The 17,775-nt window shown below is 33.7% G+C and overlaps 8 protein-coding genes across 10 annotated transcripts; 5 read left to right on the forward strand and 3 right to left on the reverse strand.

The window, feature by feature from the left end:
* Positions 1-143: 143 nt before the first annotated feature.
* On the forward strand, positions 144-1,788 carry LOC128392706 (potassium channel subfamily K member 13-like). Its single transcript, XM_053352775.1, has 2 exons — positions 144-614; positions 674-1,788. Exons 1-2 carry the CDS (start codon positions 272-274, stop codon positions 1,642-1,644), a joined length of 1,314 nt encoding a protein of 437 aa, XP_053208750.1. The 5' UTR covers positions 144-271; the 3' UTR covers positions 1,645-1,788.
* Positions 1,789-2,429: 641 nt separating this feature from the next.
* On the reverse strand, positions 2,430-4,703 carry LOC128392712 (protein lifeguard 1-like). Its single transcript, XM_053352783.1, has 3 exons — positions 4,533-4,703; positions 4,254-4,371; positions 2,430-3,586 (listed from the first exon to the last, which is right to left on the reverse strand). The coding sequence occupies exon 3, from the start codon at positions 3,571-3,573 to the stop codon at positions 2,848-2,850; it is 726 nt and encodes a 241-aa protein (XP_053208758.1). The 5' UTR covers positions 3,574-3,586; positions 4,254-4,371; positions 4,533-4,703; the 3' UTR covers positions 2,430-2,847.
* A 63-nt stretch (positions 4,704-4,766) lies between these two features.
* LOC128392716 (transcription factor BTF3 homolog 4-like) lies at positions 4,767-5,944 on the forward strand. The gene is made up of 3 exons (XM_053352787.1): positions 4,767-5,067; positions 5,220-5,333; positions 5,575-5,944. The coding sequence occupies exons 1-3, from the start codon at positions 5,014-5,016 to the stop codon at positions 5,848-5,850; spliced, it is 444 nt and encodes a 147-aa protein (XP_053208762.1). The 5' UTR covers positions 4,767-5,013; the 3' UTR covers positions 5,851-5,944.
* Positions 5,945-6,573: 629 nt separating this feature from the next.
* On the forward strand, positions 6,574-8,534 carry LOC128392703 (protein TFG-like). Its single transcript, XM_053352772.1, has 2 exons — positions 6,574-6,692; positions 6,844-8,534. The coding sequence occupies exon 2, from the start codon at positions 6,874-6,876 to the stop codon at positions 8,326-8,328; it is 1,455 nt and encodes a 484-aa protein (XP_053208747.1). The 5' UTR covers positions 6,574-6,692; positions 6,844-6,873; the 3' UTR covers positions 8,329-8,534.
* Positions 8,535-8,694: 160 nt separating this feature from the next.
* On the forward strand, positions 8,695-10,952 carry LOC128392699 (double-strand break repair protein MRE11-like). The gene is given in 3 exon segments (XM_053352766.1): positions 8,695-8,916; positions 8,994-9,479; positions 9,482-10,952. Coding segments are annotated over 3 exon segments (1,869 nt in total). The 5' UTR covers positions 8,695-8,804; the 3' UTR covers positions 10,753-10,952.
* An 82-nt stretch (positions 10,953-11,034) lies between these two features.
* LOC128392713 (CD2 antigen cytoplasmic tail-binding protein 2 homolog) lies at positions 11,035-12,028 on the reverse strand. The gene has a single exon (XM_053352784.1). The coding sequence runs from the start codon at positions 11,917-11,919 to the stop codon at positions 11,215-11,217; it is 705 nt and encodes a 234-aa protein (XP_053208759.1). The 5' UTR covers positions 11,920-12,028; the 3' UTR covers positions 11,035-11,214.
* Positions 12,029-12,176: 148 nt separating this feature from the next.
* Positions 12,177-15,173, reverse strand: LOC128392710 (trophoblast glycoprotein-like). Of its 3 annotated transcripts, XM_053352780.1 has the most exons (4): positions 14,975-15,166; positions 13,786-14,446; positions 13,230-13,708; positions 12,177-13,151 (listed from the first exon to the last, which is right to left on the reverse strand). In XM_053352780.1, the coding sequence occupies exons 3-4, from the start codon at positions 13,618-13,620 to the stop codon at positions 12,358-12,360; spliced, it is 1,185 nt and encodes a 394-aa protein (XP_053208755.1). In that variant the 5' UTR covers positions 13,621-13,708; positions 13,786-14,446; positions 14,975-15,166; the 3' UTR covers positions 12,177-12,357. The 3 variants fall into 3 exon arrangements, with proteins under 3 accessions (XP_053208755.1, XP_053208754.1, XP_053208753.1); XM_053352779.1 differs by having other exon boundaries at positions 13,230-14,446; positions 15,041-15,173; XM_053352778.1 differs by having other exon boundaries at positions 13,230-14,446.
* An 84-nt stretch (positions 15,174-15,257) lies between these two features.
* LOC128392708 (STAM-binding protein-like A) lies at positions 15,258-17,601 on the forward strand. Its single transcript, XM_053352777.1, has 3 exons — positions 15,258-15,499; positions 15,750-16,138; positions 16,223-17,601. Exons 2-3 carry the CDS (start codon positions 15,767-15,769, stop codon positions 17,069-17,071), a joined length of 1,221 nt encoding a protein of 406 aa, XP_053208752.1. The 5' UTR covers positions 15,258-15,499; positions 15,750-15,766; the 3' UTR covers positions 17,072-17,601.
* The last annotated feature ends 174 nt before the right edge of the window (positions 17,602-17,775 follow it).

The following is a 17,775-nucleotide window of genomic DNA, read 5'->3' on the forward strand; positions in this document are numbered from 1 at the left end:
TCAAGCTCTAATCTAATTGCTGGGACTTTTTTTCCTCTTCGAAGTCAAAGTTAATTATAATTTTCTAAATTCTAAAACGAAAAGCAATTAACTTAAATTAGAAATTCGGTTATTAAATCCGCGGAAATAGTTACGTTAAAGTGAAGAAATTTTTTCGACGAAAATATTTGTTTATGTTTTTTTCGCTTCGTTATGTTTACTTACTTTTCGTTTCATTAATTAACCATTAGTACTTAATTTTTGTTAAATGTTCGAAATTCGTTAATCACTTATGGCCTCTGGTAATCGTTCTTCTAATAGAACACGATTACAGGTATGTTGTTATTATTGTCGATTGGTGATTACTTTTCTCTTCTCCCATGTTGGTCTTTGTACTCTCGTCATGGGCTACGCGTTTCTGGGCGCTGCGGTTTTCCAGTGGTTAGAATCGGACAATGCCAGGCAATCGAGAAAATTCCTTAGGCCAGTTAAAGATCGACTGATTGAGCGACTTTGGAACATCACCGAAGGTCCGAACATGCTTCGAGATGACCTTTGGAAACAACAGGCCACCATTCATCTCAACGACTTTTCCAAAGAAATGATCACTTTGGTTCAACAAAAAGGATATGATGGTAATTAGAAATTAGAATTTAATTGTTCGATTTGATCTATTTTCATGTTCTTTCCTCAGGTATGAGTGAAGATACTGAATCAACTCAATGGGACTTCATGGGAGCTCTTTTATACTCTATTATTGTTATGACGACCATTGGCTATGGAGATACTGCTCCTAAAACGCTGGAGGGCAAAATGGTGACCATACTTTATGCGATTATTGGAATACCTTTGATGTTGGTATTCATGTCGAATATCGGTGATCTTCTTGCGAGCTCATTTAAATTCTTCTATTGGAAAATTTGTTGCCGTTATTGTTTCCAACAATCAAGAACTAAGGACAATCGTCGTAATAGAAAAGAGAAACAAAAAGATCGAAGGTACCCTCGAATGCCACCGATTAACGAGAGACTTTATTACGAAAGTCATGGTACTGGAGGTGGTGAAATCGCTTTAGGTCAAATAACTTATCAGTCGACCCCTGAGGTTCTCGGTGTACCTGTTATACCAAATCGATATGTTCTAGTGTCGGAACAGACTGAGATCGGCGAATCTACTGTAACCACCCCCAAGACTCCTGAAAATGTCGCAAATCCGGTGCTCGATACTTATGGAGGATATCGGGGTGTTTATGGTACTCCAGGGTATCCGTTGGCCGAACCCAGGGACTCATCTGAAAGCGACACTTCCTCTGAAGATGAAATCGAGAGCAACATCCCAGTTCTTGTCTGCCTGATCATCGTCGCCTCGTACATTTGTGGGGGCGCTTTACTGTTCAGAGAATTCGAATTGTGGGAATTCAGTGAATCGGCTTATTTTTGTTTCATAACATTAACGACAATTGGATTTGGTGATATGGTTCCAGCGAAAAGACAATCAAATGTTGATCAACAGCAAATCATCAATTTAATTTACTCAGCTTTATATCTGCTCTTTGGAATGGCCTTAATGGGAATGTCGTTCAATGTGATTAAAGAATCAGTCACCGAGACAGTTCGTGGTATCGGTAAAAAGATTGGCCTAGTTAAAGGATCTCGTAGTTGTTAATAATTAACATGATACTCAACAATCAATAGTCAAATGGAATCACTTTCAGCCAAATTAAATCAAATTACATCCAAATTGTAATTCCTATGCAATGTAACGGTAATCATATTCGTAATCGTATTAAACAAAAGTTCATAATAAGCATTTATTGAAAGTTCAGCTTAATTATTATCCATCAGTAGTAAACAATTTAGGTTGATGTTGGTTATTAACATTTATAATTCATTTCATATTCGGTGAATCATTTTGTTGATTAGTGAGAATCAATAGTAATCAGTGAATCTCAATTAGATTCTCAAGTCAAGCAGTTTGATGAGAAAATTCATTTTTCCATTTTCAATCCTGTTGATAATCGTGATTATCATTTAATTGTTACTTATGATTAGTTGACAATCACAATCTAACCGAGATTGAAACAATTAATCAAATTGTATCATCAATTCATTTAAATGTTACATGTCAATGGATTGATTTTATTGCTATTAACTGACGATCTAACAACAATCGGAATTGTGATTAAGAACAATAATTAATCTATGTGACTCATTGTTAATCTAATCAATTAATTTGCTAATCATATAATGCGTTTAGTCGTAAATTGTGAATTTAATGGGAAGTTAATTGGAAACCATTTGATTCGCTAATTGTTTAGATTTTTACTCGAAAGTAAAATTAACTTGATTTAGTAGAAATTCAATGATTTTTTCATTTTTGATTCTTTTGTCTTTTTTTATGATTTATATTTTCGTATTGAAAGTTAATTATGGAAATGATTGGGGAGAAAATTGTTAATTCTTGATTTTAATTGTTTATTTGATGGATCATATTTATCAATCTTGGTGCAAAACGATATTTACAGTTGGTTTGAGAAGAATAATGGACAAGATCAGAATAGAATGTGAGATAATTTCCATTGATTGTCGATGGAAAATGATGAATAGATTGATGGAATGGATGAGAGAAACAATCAAATAGGAACCATGAAAAAAAAAGACTTTTAGATAAACATTTTTGACACTCGATAGTTTGATGAGATCAACCATTTTTTCACAATGAACATTTAAACTGAATGATAACCGATCCAAATTATCCAACATTTATCTCTGCATTTGATATATTTTTTGGTCCACAGTGAATTATATTGGGGGTTGATTTCTCTATGACAACGCGATCAAAGTAAATTTAAGTTAATTGACAGTCTGATTAATCTCTTGATAACATATCAAGAAGCTGTAGGACATAGATGAAGATGTTGATTATATCAGTGTAAATGGTAATAGCTGCAAGGATATAATCTTCGGGGGAGAATTGCTGCTTATGACTTCCGCCGACAATCATTTGGGTATCAATGACCAGATAGATGGAGAATATGAGAGTTCCCACTCCGGAATAGATTAAGGTGATTATCCTGCCAGGGAAAAACATTGCGATGAAACCAAAAAGCATGAAAACCATGAGAACGACAAACATAATACCAGAATACATGGTGAAATCAATTTTGGTTTGGAATGCAAATAATGTCAGACCAATTACAATTACGGTGGTCACTATAACAGCGTACATCACAATTGGACCTGATTTACTGGCAGAAATGATGCCGAGCATAAATGATTCACAGAGTGTGAAGATGCCCAGACAGACAATGTTAGCCGGATAGGTACGGTGGACTCCACAACAGGCCAAGGTTATGAGGGAAATGAGAGCGCCTCCAAGTGCGACGAAAGAGAGCCAAATATTCTGGGCCACAAAAGCTTTGGCACCTTCACTGGCCGAGAAAGAGACAACAAAGGCCATTGTAACAATCAGTTGACAACACACAATTCCATAGACTTTCCGGATAAAGGCAAGTCGAACCGATTTCTCAGAGAAAGCATCAAATGGACCTTCTCCACTCAGACCGGCCTCACCACCACCATAAGAATTATACATTATTGGTTAGCAACTGAAATCCAGATGAAAAAAGACGAAAGAAAAACACAAAAATATTCCAAGGTTAATCAGTTGAAACAAGATTGATTGAATTAGATTGAAAATGTAATTCGAATTGGAGAAAATTGAAAAGAAGATTCCACTTGTTGACTTGAGAAGGAGAAATGACTTGAAAGTTTAAAAGCCAATTTGTTGACACCAATTGGTAAATTCGGTAGAGAAAAAAACTCAATGATTTGACACAAATTAAAGTTAATAGATTATAACAGTTAACCAGAACAAAAATTGAGAGAGCGAGAGAACCTGATGAAATGATTATCTTTCTATTTCAGAATTGGTATGAATCCTGCTCACTGAACAGTTAACCTAAAGAAGACTCTAGAAAATGAAGAAAGAGAAAGTGAGAAGAGAAGAGAAGAGAAAATGAAGAAAAAGAAAGGAAAAGAAAGGAAAAGAAGGACATGAGGGGATGTAGAAGGGAACTCAACTGTCGGCAATTAATCAATTCCTTGATTACTGAGTTATTATGAAATTAACACGTAGTAGTTAATTCTAGTTCTTTCTAATTACTCACCCTAATTCGAAATTAAATAGAAGAATAGAAAAAAAAATTAACATTAACTGGATATTTTATAGAAACAAAATTACTGTTATGAGAGAAAAGAAAACAATTGACTTACCTTTTAATGATTTATTGATAATTGTTTAACCAGTTGCGAGAAAACCACAAGATGATGAATTTTAATTGCTCCAAATCACGTAATTGATTAAAGTGGAAACAAGTTAACAGTTGAGAAGCTTTTAAATCAGAGAGAAAAAAATGATGACTCTAGTTGTTGATTTCTATTAATACTAACATATGTCTGGAAATTTAGTTGATAACAATTATGATGATGATTAGAAAATAATATCTTTTGTATTCTACTTATCAGATAATCAGAAAGTGTCAATTTACTCACCTTTAATTAGAATTGACAATCAACACCCACACACAAATGATAGAATAACAATTTAATCAACAAAACTGAAATTCAAATGAAAACATTTTCTTTCATCACAAAAGTAAAAGATAAACAAGTTCACCATTTTGTTTTAAATTTTTCTTTTTCTTTTAAATGTTAACTTTTAATTTCTTTTTCACTTGATTAACTTTAACTACGCAATTATGTCCGTGATTAGCTTGTTTTCGCTTCCCAATTAAATTTCCATTCCAATTAAATCCTTTTTTCGGTTAATTTTTCTCTTTTTCAAAGAAACCGCCAATTCCAATGCACATGGGATCAAAGTTCCGTTTCCGGATAAACCGAATTACAAACTCATTGTTTATGTTTGGTTTCTTGTCTCGAGCTTTAAATTGTTACAATTATTAAGCTTAATTTAATCGAATGATACTTTAATCTTGTTTCTTTTTTGTATTATAATAACACTTAAGTTTATAAAATGAATGCCGAAAAATTAAGTAAATTGTCCAGTCAGGTTCGGATCGGTGGTAAGGTAAATGATCAATTTATCTTTGATTTCTATTTTATTTTATTCTCTTTGTTGTTTTATTCTATTCTTTTTGTCTCTTCTGTTAACACACCTTTTTTTTGTTCTTTTTAATTATGTTCTTTTATATTTTAATGGTGATTTATTTGTCTTAACAGGGTACAGCCAGAAGAAAGAAAAAGGTCATTCATCGGACCGCTACCACTGACGATAAAAAACTTCAGAATTCATTAAAAAAATTAGCCGTCAACCCAATACCTGGTATTGAAGAGGTTAGTTTATTTTTTTTGTTCATCTGTGACATTTTCTTTTGACAATCAACTGATTGTGATTTAAATGTTGTTTTCATGATAATTTAATTTGTTCTTTGTTCTTGACATTATTGTGTAATCTCATTGTGTGAATTTGAGTCATTAAGATGCAGCATGGGCTCTTTGTTTTGATTTCAAGGTTTTCTACTTTTTTCTCTTTTTCTTCTCTTACATTTTTTATTTTTATTTTTATCTGTTTTAGGTTAACATGATTAAAGAGGATGGAACTGTTATCCATTTTAACAACCCAAAGGTTCAAGCCTCTCTTACTGCAAGCACTTTCGCTATCACTGGACATGGAGAGACCAAAAAATTAACTGATATGGTGCCCGGTATTTTGACTCAATTGAGAGCTGATAATCTAAGCAGTTTGAAAAATCTCGCCCCATCTTCTAATACGGGTGATGCCGTAGCTCCAGAAGATGAAGAAGTTCCTGAATTAGTGGGAAATTTTGATGAAAATGCCAAAGAAGAATGAAGGTCACAAATACACGTTTAAAATGAGTTGATGATCGAGCTGTTTATATAATGGATTGTGTTTTCAATAAACATTTGCTGAAAATCACCACAAATATCTTCAAGTTATCCAAACTTAATTGCGGGATTTTTATTTAAAGTTGATGTTTTGTATAGATGTTTAGTCAATAATTTAATCCCAATTGTTACAAAACAAAAGAGGCTCGAGTTTTATGAAAGATTTTTATAATTTTACCTTCATTTCCTCAAACAAAATCAAGCGAAACATTTTCACTTCCAATTCATTGGATTGATAAGTCTAGATGATTTTTCAAGAACTGTCACTCATCAGGATTGATTAATCACTTTAAACTCATCTAAATTGTTGATCTTATCAAATTTCAATCAATTCTGGCCTTGAATTATAATCAATTCAATTTAAAGTATACATTTAATCTCATATCTTCAGGTATGAGTAAATTAATCAGTTAATTGTAAATGTAAATCAAATCTGAAGGAGTAAAAAAATAAATTATCAATTTAAGATAAATTTTAGGAAACTATTAACTAAACATTAACAAGAATGAGAAAGAATCATGATTATTTGATAAATTCTCTCTGCTTATAATCTCGCAATTAAAATCCAATTGTTGATAAAAAAAAATCGCAAATGTCTCAACAATTTAAAAGGAATTTTAATCTGTGCTGTTTGAATTTCGCGCTGCATTTTGTTCTATTTGTTTACTGATTTTCTCCCAGGGATCACCGAATGGGATCTGTTACGTCAGCTATTAGAGTCCAACTCATTTCTGCCAACTTGATCATCCATTTCCTCGGTCTTTTAATTGTTCCTTAATTGTTTAGGTAAATTGTCGTTTTTTAATGCCGATTATTTGATTTTCTGCGTCCCTTGATACCTTTGTTTCTCTTATTTTCACTTACTGACCATTTGGTTTTTGTTTTCTTCTCTTGTTCACTTGATTAATCTTATCATTTGTTTCCTCCCTTTTAACAGGTTGACTTGGAATCTTTTCTCTCTAACTTTATGGAAAATAACAGTGTATCAACTGATGGTGAAGCTGTTTTGACTAAAGAAACTCAACAGTTAATGAACAAGTGGTTAATCTCTCAAGTACGTGATTTCAAAAATATGAACGATCAAGCTGCTCATTTAGACCTTTCAGGGAAACTAATCATCAAGGCTAATTTAGGTGATGACTTTCGCCGGACTCCAATTCATAATGAAGATATTACATATGATGAATTGATTTTGATGATGCAACGGTTATTCAAGGGTAAATTAGATCCTAAAGATGACGTTATATTGAAATATAAGGATGAAGATGGTGATTTGATTACCATAAATGATAATTCCGATTTAAATTTTGCTATTGAATGTTCTCGTATCTTGCGGATAACAATATTCATTAAGAAGGAAGGTGAAGAAGAGTCATCCAATCCTGATTCGGAGAAACTGTTGAATGATATTGTCAAGTTGACAGAGAGCTTGGAAGGTTTGATTAAAAACTATGAAAAAACACTGAAGATTAAAAAATCAGTGGACGACACTACAACACCTCGATCGGCCAGTCAACCGGTAGATGAACAACCAGCTACTATTCAACCTTCAGTGCAACACATTTCTACCGGTTACGCTAAGAAAGCGGCTAATTTACCTTCTTCTGGAATTGGAAATCTCCAGATATGCCCACCGATGCCGCAACCACTAGGACCTCCTTTTCAATCTGTACCCACTTCAGGCCCAACTCCCATGCCAATACCTTCAAGTCAACCTTATAACCCGAATCAATCCCACTCGCACTCCCAGCCTCCGCCTCAACCTCAGTCACAACCACCTCAGTCTCATCCACAGCAACAACAACAGCAACAGCAACAGCAACAACAACAGTCCCAACAACCTCCCCAACCTCACCAACAACAACAATTTCAACCGCCTCTACAACAGCCTCATCAACAGCAACCACAATTCCCACCCCCACCTCAGCCTCATCAACACCAGTCTCAACCACCACAGCCTCACCAACAGCAACAGTCTCAACCCCCGCAACCACAACAGCCACCTATGCCTCAACCCATTGGTCAATCAGGCCCACCAAAATTTGGCTCAGGTCCAGGACCTTACAATTCGCCTTTATCTCAACCTAGTTTCCTTCAAGGGCCACCACAAGGGCCACAAGGTGATCAACCTGGTCCTGGCAATTTCCAAGGATTACCTGGCGTTCAAGGACCACCGGGATACCAAGGACCATCCGCTTATCCAGGGCCACCATCTAATCTTGGCTCTGGTCCTCCAAATATGTTCAATCAACCACCACCAAGATATGGCCCTGGTCCTGGTCCATCGTTTAATCAACAACAACCACAAGGTCCACCATCAGGACCACAGTCTGGGCCACAACAAGGGCCACCACAAGGACCACCTCAAGGACCACCACAAGGTCCACTTCCATGGCAACGCGGTCCAAGACCATTCTTTTAATCACAATTCAGAAAAGCGAATTTCAATCTAATGAACAATTAACCCGCAACAGATTATCCAATCAACTGAACAGCAAAAACACGAAAAAGAAGAAAAAAATATCAGATTTAGAAAATACCAAATCCAGAGGTGTAATTTTAGATTGAAAACTAATAATTAAACAAATTTCCGATTGATTATATTAAATAAAACATTTTTAACAATCAGTTGACAATTAAACTTTTTCCAAAATTACAACAAACAAAACCCTAATTATGTTTACAGGATTAAAAAAGCCTCGAATTTTTCCCCCTGCGCAAATTTCGATTCTCCTTGAAATCTCTTCTTTTGCGCAGGGGAAGCAAAAGAAAACCGCTTATTTCAAGTTGACTCACATTCACTCATTTCGTCATTTTGAGTTACATTCACTTAGTAGTTGACATTATTTTCCTTTCATTTTGAGATTTAATTTAATTTTTCTAATTAAATTGTTACCAATGCCTTCATCTTCATGCTCAGAGTCAAGTGATGGTTCACCTGAATCTGAATTTACTATTTTAATTGCAAGTGATATTCATTTAGGATACGCAGAGAAAGATGTTCTTAGAGGTGAGTTTATTTTTTATTCTATTTGATTATTTCATGTGTTGATTTGAGTTTTGTTTTATTATTATTCGTTTATTTAGGTGAAGATTCGTTCATTGCTTTTGAAGAGGTTCTTCAAATTGCTGTGGAAAAAGAGGTTGATTTTCTTTTACTAGGCGGTGATTTGTTCCATGAGAATAAGCCTTCGTCTAAATCAATGACTCGTTGTGTTCAATTGTTACGAAAATACTGCCTTGGAACAAGAGATAATCCGATTAAAATTAACATTGTCAGTGATCAAAAAGTCAATTTTAATCATAGTGCTTTTCCAGTTGTCAATTATGAAGATGAAAATCTCAAGATTTCTTTACCTGTTTTCTCAATTCATGGTAATCATGACGATCCAGTTGGAAAGGAACCTCTTTGTGCTTTAGACACTCTAAGTGCTATGGGATTAGTTAACTTTTTTGGAAAATATGTAAATGTTGAACATATTGATGTTCAACCTTTGCTTTTAGAAAAAGGAGAGGAAAAGGTTGCTCTTTATGGTCTTGGATCAATTCCTGAGGAAAGACTTCATCGAATGTTTAAAACGAACAAGTTGAATTCATTGCCCCTGAAGGTAATTCTGATCGGTGGTTCAAGATATTCATTGTTCACCAGAACAGAGTCGCTCATGGAACCAAATACTTACCTGAGTCTTTCCTTGGCGATCTACCTGATCTTGTGGTTTGGGGACACGAACATGAGGCTATAACCGACTTGCATTTCAACCCAGAATTAAATTTCCATGTCTATCAACCTGGAAGTACAGTTGCAACATCTTTGTGTGCCGCTGAAGCGGCTCCAAAGCATGTTGGACTATTATCTGTCTCATACAATTCTGAGAATGATTCTAATAATTTCCGATTGGAAACAATCCCTCTGAAAACACCTCGACGGATGATCTGTGAAGATATTAACATTGATAGTCTTCTTAGTAGCCGAGGTGATCGTGACGACGGTGAATTGAACGATCTTATCTTTGAGTTTCTTTGTGAGAAAATCCAAGAACAGATAAACAAAGCGGCCGTCGATCATTCTGGCCATCCAATGGAACCTCTTGAACCTTTGATCAGAATTCGAGCCGAATACTCAACTGAATATCATCATATTAACCCAGGACTTTTTAATCACAAGTTCTTAAATAAAGTCGCTAATCCCAAAGAAATAGTAATGTTCAAATACAAACGAACCCGTTCAGCCTTTAGTGGTAACCCAAGTGGTCTCAATGTCGGCGAACTGGACGATTTATTGGATTACACGGCTGCTCCTCGATGTAATATCGATGATGTTATTTACGAATACTTTCAAAATACCGATGAGAAAAACAAATTAACTCTTTTATCAGAGAAAGTTATGGTTACCGCTATCAAGGAGATCGTCGAGAAAGAACAGACAACCGAACGATTAACACAAGCGGTTGATTTTTTGCGAACTAAAATTCACAATTCAATTGTTGCAGATAATCCAATTTTCACCGAAAATAAACCCGAAATTGAAACAGCAATTAAACAGGCAAAAGAAAAATACATGAAAGACGATGAAAAGGCCATGAAGGAACTTAAATCTTTCTTTCAGACAACAAATGGAAATTCAGAGGTTACAATCAACGATTCTTCTGATGATGATTTAGATGATAATCATTCTTCAAACGTTATTCATTCACCAACTTCATCAACTTCGACAAGTTCAAGAGCAACTCGAGGACGAGGTCGAGCAACTCGTGGGTCCGCTGCGGGTCGAGGTCGCGGTCGAGGTAAAAATCTATCTAATCAAGGAAGTTTGGAAAGTATGGTGAAAATAACTCGACGAAGTTAAACAATTTATTGATTCTCAATTCCGCACAATTGATTCTCCTTGTCCTTCAAGACCATCTAATCTGATTTGATTAAATAATCAGTATTTTCTTACTCTCATCTAAAACATTTGATACTCAAATGATCATCTGATCATTTTTATTTCGTTGAAAATTTTCAAGAAAATCTAACTGAATAAACCAAAATATTAGCAATTAGAAATCGATTTCAATTGATTTTCCAAATTCTGATCAATTGAGTCAATCGAAAAATGATTAACGGGTAACATAAATTATCTTCAATATTATTGATTGTAATTGTGGTGATTTATTAAGGCAATGAAAGGAAAGCAAATTATACAAAATGAACTTTTTATGAATCTCATATCAATTGATTGGAATTAATTAACAAAAGATTTGGATGAGTGAGAACAATTTAGGCGTAAATTTGATTAGTTTGAATAAATTAGTTTTCTAATTGTTTATCAATCATCTGCAAACATATCAGACTCTCTTTCATTGATTAACTCTTCAATCTGCTCATACTTTTTCTCGTAAATATCCATATCTTTTCCAATCACTAATTGATCAGCTAATTCAGTTAATTGGTCTAATTTTTTAGTTGTCGACGAAATGTTTTCACTTAATTGTGAACTTTTATCTTTCCTTTTCTTTGTCCTCATCTCCTTAATCGATAATCCAATCCTACGAATCGCTTTCCCAACGGTTTCATTTTTCTCCATCATTGTCAACATTTTCCTATAAATGGAGGTCGTATTAACGGGTGACGCATCTTTCGAGTCTTCGTCAGATTCGGGCTGTTGGATTTTGGACACATCGGCGATCTTACAGTTGTCAATATCTTGAACCCAAGCGTCTTTAATTTCATCTTTGTCTTTACGGAAAATGTAAGTTCCATCCTTGTCGAAATGTCCTTCCTCCATTTCCTCGTTCATGTTGAAAGCGGTGAATTTAATGTCATCTTCGACTCTTGCGTGACTCTCTTTGTCTCCATCTTGGAATTCCGATGGATCCAGAGCATTATATTTCTCGTAATCCACTTCATCATCTTCTTCATCGCTGTCAAGTGAATGTTTGAATTTCTTACCAAAAGGAGCTGAACCAGGTTTCGATTCGACCTCATCTTCCTCTCCAGTCTCTTGGAAACGAACTCTTTTCTCCGTTGACATGATCAACAATCGATCAGTTTAACACAATCAAATAATCAATAGAATTTAAAGTCAATCAAATGACGAATTCAACTAAACAGAAACAACATCATTTCAACAACAACATATGATTTCCTTTCAAAAGGATAAACAAAATTTTTTCCTTCTTTGAAGCGCTTCTTTCAAAATCTCATCGATTTACGAGAAAAAGTTTCAATCGAAGTTTATTTCCGTTCTAATGTAGAAAATTGAATAAAATTAACCACCAGTCAACTAAATTATTGTGTTCAAAAATTTACATTTATTGTTGATCTAAAAATGAATTGGATTTAAAAACAATGTACAATATGAAAAGTTTATGATTTAGTTTTGATGATATAAATATTTGAGAAATAAAGTTTTGAACCTTTGATTATCGATACAAGTTCAAGTTAATTGTTACGATTAAAGTTTCGTCCATCAGATTTCATCTGATATCTGAATTGCTCGTTTATCAGAATTGATTTCAGTTCGTTCATCCCGACGTAAAGCTGAGTAACTTTTATTTTTACTGTTCGACAAAGTGATCGATAAAAAGTCGACGATATTTTTGCGAACTTGGTAAATGACCAAAGAAAGAAGACAAATAACCGTTACCGTTAGAATGGCCAATATAATGTGAGGATAAAACGAGAAGGTCGACAACTGTAACCAATTCGGATCACAATCAAGATCATCGGCCTTTAATTGAATAAGACGACGATAAACATTGACCATTGGGTAACCCGATAAGCAGATATAATTGTCTTTGCCCATAACAAAAAGGGGTGTCCGCTTGATCCAATTGATGAAATGGCCTATTCGACAGTCGCAGGCGAATGGGTTTCCCGTTAGATTGATATGAAATGACCTGGGAAGATCCTCGATGAATGAGGTGGACACATTGTCCAAATTTTTGATCAAATTGTGAGACAAATCGAGTGTCCTTAATCTCGGTGTACAAGTGAAATTAACTCGCAATTGATCAAATGAATTACCAGCGAGAAACAATTTCTGCAATGATGGAAATGAACATAATGATAATTCATATGGAAAATCAATTATCCCATTTGATTCCAAGTTGAGAACACTTAAATTAGTTAAATTGGCTTCTCGTAAGAGAGCAATCAAATTGGGCATAAATTGTGGACTCGAAGTGTCCACGAAAGCGGAGGCCAAATGTAATTCGGTTAAATCATGAAATCCATTGAAAAGACCATGAGGATAATGATCACCTTAAAGAGGAAATCAACAATTAACTTATAATCAATAAAGAATCCCAATCACTCTAGTTGATTAGAGTTTATATTTACCTGTAATTTTGATTCGATTGTTGTTAAGAATTAATTTCTTGACCAATTTAAAACCTCGAAGTGCTTTACCATCAATTAAATTGATCTTATTGTTGGAAAGATCCAAATAATCAACTGGTTTCACCTTTTTATTATCAAATCCAAACACATCTCTAGGTAATTTAGGTAAATCATTTCCGGTAAGAATTAATTGTTTGGTTGTAATCGGAATATCATGTAACCAACTGATTTGATTGATATTTGAATTCGTACAATTAGTGATTAGATTTTTGTAATCACATTGGCAAATATTACGTAACAATAATGGACACGAAGTGAAATTTTCACTGGACACAATTGTTGACCACAAGAGACACATGAAAAAGTTGACAATCAATTGATTAAAATTCATTGTCGTTGATATGATTTAGATATGTTGATTGTTGAGATGAACTTGATACTGATTAAGTTTAACTATTTGACTGATGAAAAAAAAGAGTCTTTCTTATTAACAATTAGTGTTTAATGTCCATAGTTAATTGTTGGTCAAGAAAAAAGGAGAGAAACTTTTAATCACCTTTTCCAGTGGAGTTAAATTGTTGAACTAATCAGAATTGAGGATGATAATTAATTGTCAACACATGAAGATGTAATAAAGACACAAATGTTATTAGAAGAGGTAAAATCAATTGACTGAAAACTTTTTCCAACTTTCAAGTTACCGGAAAACTTTACAATCAATGTAAACAATTGATTGAACTTTTCCAATGAAAATTAACACCAACAATTAACCAGAAATCAAGTGAAAAACTGAACAATTGGTGATCAATTGGCTAACTAAATGTCCCCATGAAGATGATGATCATGTCCAACAAGAGGATAAGTGAGTAGGTTATGTTTTTATCTTCTAATTTTACATTTTCTATTCTAAATTAATGGATGATGAAGATGAAGATAAAGTGGTTCAGTGAAAGAGAGAGAAAAAAGAAAGAGAGATAAATCTGAAAGAAAGAAAAGAAAGAGAAACCAGAATATGAGAGACATTAAGTTTCCATGATGGAGGAAAAAAGTTTGATGAAACAGATGAAGAAACGATTAACCATCTGTCTTAATTATCTTTCTCTGGGAAGACAATTAGTTGACCAATGGTCATTTCCATTGAGAACAATCATCTTTATTAGTTGAAGAATCGATCCAATCAAATTAAATTGATTAATTTCCATGTGATCACCTTTAACCTGTGGATCAATGAAACGAGTTGTAAGTTTAATTAGGGAATGTGAATATTGTTTCATTGAGAGAAAAAAAGAAAGAGAAAAAGAAAGAAGAAAATTAAAGAGGCCAACAAGTTGCTCATTTCTAACAATTTAATAGACCTGCATGTGGATTAACCATCATCTAAATTAATATCATCACTAAATCAACAACAATTTAAGACCAAGATAACAAAAGGTGAGTGGGAGAAATGAATTAAAATTTAGATTGGACAAATCTCTGCATGAGATCAAGTTAATTGTGATTCTGTGTTCACAATTCACCATTGTTAACAATCAGCCAAATTTAATTCCTTTTCCTGTCAAGAATTAAAGAAAAATTAAAATTATCTTTCAAATGATTCTATGGATACAATTTAATTGCCTCACCCATTGGTGAACACAATTTACTAATCAGCTAAATAATAAGCTGATTAGTTGGTAATTTAAGGTATCCATTGATTCATCGTGATTACTTTCAGCCAGATTTCTCATCAAATTAACAACACATACCAGAGACTTTGATTGTTAAGCTATTGTCTTATTCACATGGTTAATTAACAGCAATTAGCTACACACCAATTTAAATCCATTTCCAATTCCATTAACAATTAACATCACCTGGAGAAATTAAACTCTTGAAAATGAGACACAACAGGTTAATGGACGGATAAAAATTCTAGGCCTCAATAGAATAGAAATAAATTGAAAATTCTAATTACAATTAACAATTAAAGGAAAAATCTTTTGACAATTGATTCTTTTTTTCTGACTCATCGAAAGATGACTCATAATCAGCTGATCCATCATTTTCTATTCTCTTGTTGTTATGTTTGTTTTTCTTTCTCTTCCAATGTTTCAAGTTAATTAGGCTCATTCGTTTGGTCTTCTAATTAGATTCAACGGTTCCATTTAATTAACTATCAATCTCCATGTTTAAAGTGATCAAATAATCAAATAAATCTTGGATTATATTGATTTGGTTGAACACTAATTCATCATTAACAGAAAACCCTACTAATCATTTACATCCTTAAGGTAAGATTTTATTTCTCTCTATTAATTAACTGTTATGATTTTCAAGTCTGATCAAATCAAATTTGATTGTCTTACAAGTCTTGATTGTCATTTTGACTCTTTAATGAACCAATTGAATCAAATGTAAAGGTTTAACAGCTAATTGATAATTTGATTTTTCCACCGGTTCCTTTGTTGATGTAAAACTGTATTCGTTTTTTATTTCTATGTTTCTTATTTGCATATTTTTATTTTTCTTCTTATTTCAAAGGCTCAAATTGTTTAATTATGGTGGATTCTTCAAACTGTTTCGAACCCCCTGAGGTTCGTCTGAAAAGTTTGAGCGATATTGGTAGTAAAGTGTCACTTAATACTAGTCTTCAAATACGCTTATATTTCAATTCTGGTAATGAGATGCAACGAATGGCAAGAGTTTTCCTCAAGGAGCGTAACTATGAACGAGCTTATGTAATATACATGAGATACATAACATTATTTGTCGAAAAGCTTCGTGAACATCCCCAATATAAAGACGCTGATCCCTCGCAAAAATCGAGGGTTCGTGACAGTTGCAAAGAGATATTTCCTATTCTAGAAGATTTGAAAAGTAAACTAAAAGCCAAATACGAAGACGAGTACAAGATTTACCTGCAGAAAAGAGTAAGTTTCAAATCGTAATTTAATCCGATTGTTGGCTATTAATAATCTTTTCCTTTTCTTTTCATTGAACCTCATCTACAACAGGAACAAGAGAGGAAAGAAGCTGAAAGTGTCCACCAAGAAGGAAAGAAACAAGAATTTATTAAATCATTGGAAGATCGTTTGGCTGAGAAGATACAATTCAAATTATCTGAACTAGAGGATAATCAAGTTTCCAAAGATACTGATAAGCTAAATCCAAAGTCCCAAGCGGGTCCATCATCGGCAACTGCCACTCCGGCAACCACACCGGTGGATAGAAACAGTCAATTTATCCTTCCCGAACCAATAGATAATCAACCAAGTGCACCTTCATTTGATCGGTCGACTAAACCAAGTGGATTCTATTCATTGTTTGGTGGAACTGAAGGATTAAGACGAATTCTGGTTCCTGTTGGATTAACATTGAAATTCTTAGAATTAGCTAAACCAAATACTGGTAGAAATATTGAAACCTGTGGTATTCTTGCTGGTAGACTTTCATTAAATGATTTTATCATCACTCATGTTTTAATTCCACCTCAAAGAGGAACCAGTGATTCATGTTTAACCGAAAATGAAGAGAAATTATTTCTCTATCAAGATAAACATGATCTTATCACCTTAGGCTGGATCCATACACACCCATCTCAAAGTTCATTCATGTCCTCCATTGATCTACATACCCACTGTTCATACCAATTAATGTTACCTGAAGCTATTGCCATAGTTTGTGCACCCAAATTTGGCGAGATTGGTGTTTATTCATTGACCAACGATTATGGAGTTGATTTCATAGCCCAATGTAAAACTACTGGTTTCCATCCGCACCCAACGTCACCGCCGATCTACGAGGAAAGCAAACACGTTATATTTGAAGACAAAGCGCCGCTTGAGATTATTGACCTTCGTTAATAACAATCTTTTAATTACCATATCATAAATTGTGATTGAGATAATGATCAATGATAAATTGCTGTCATGAAGGGAATCCAATCAAACCACTAATTAACTTTACACTTGTTTTTTTCACCATTGTCATCTCATATTTTTTTTTTTGCTTTTCTTTTGGAAATAATCTGATTTAATAGTGAAAATCAACTTTTAATTGTTACTCGAATTGTTAACTGATTAGATGATTTATCATTTTAATTGCTAATTCAGAAAAAGCCTCAGCTTTTAATCCTTTTAAATATTCATTCCATAATTTGATGATCCAATTTTTATCCTTTTAATTGTTTTCCTTCATCCATTTCTGTTAATTTGATTTCCAATTGCAAATAATTAACGTTTATCCTTAAATCATCAGACACAAAGATAATAATCATCTCACAATGCGAAAACACAAATATAACTTTTTCCTCAGTGTCGATCCAACTCTTGGCTTCTGTTGTTAATTAACCATCACCTAAAACAACAGTACATAAAGTTGATTATGATTTAAATGAGAAAATCGTTAATCAAATTGCCTACAAGAAACCAACTAACCGAAGATAATTAAAAACGAGAAAAAGACAAGAGAGTAAAAAAAACTTTAATCAAGTAATATGAACTTAATTGGGTTAAAATTATAATCATCAACCTTGATAATCAAAAGGCAACAACGATAATCTTTACAA

The sequence above is a fragment of the Panonychus citri genome, unplaced genomic scaffold (genome assembly GCF_014898815.1).
Source record: "Panonychus citri isolate SS breed McGregor unplaced genomic scaffold, ASM1489881v1 Contig00136, whole genome shotgun sequence".
NCBI classification, from domain to species: Eukaryota; Metazoa; Arthropoda; class Arachnida; order Trombidiformes; family Tetranychidae; genus Panonychus; species Panonychus citri.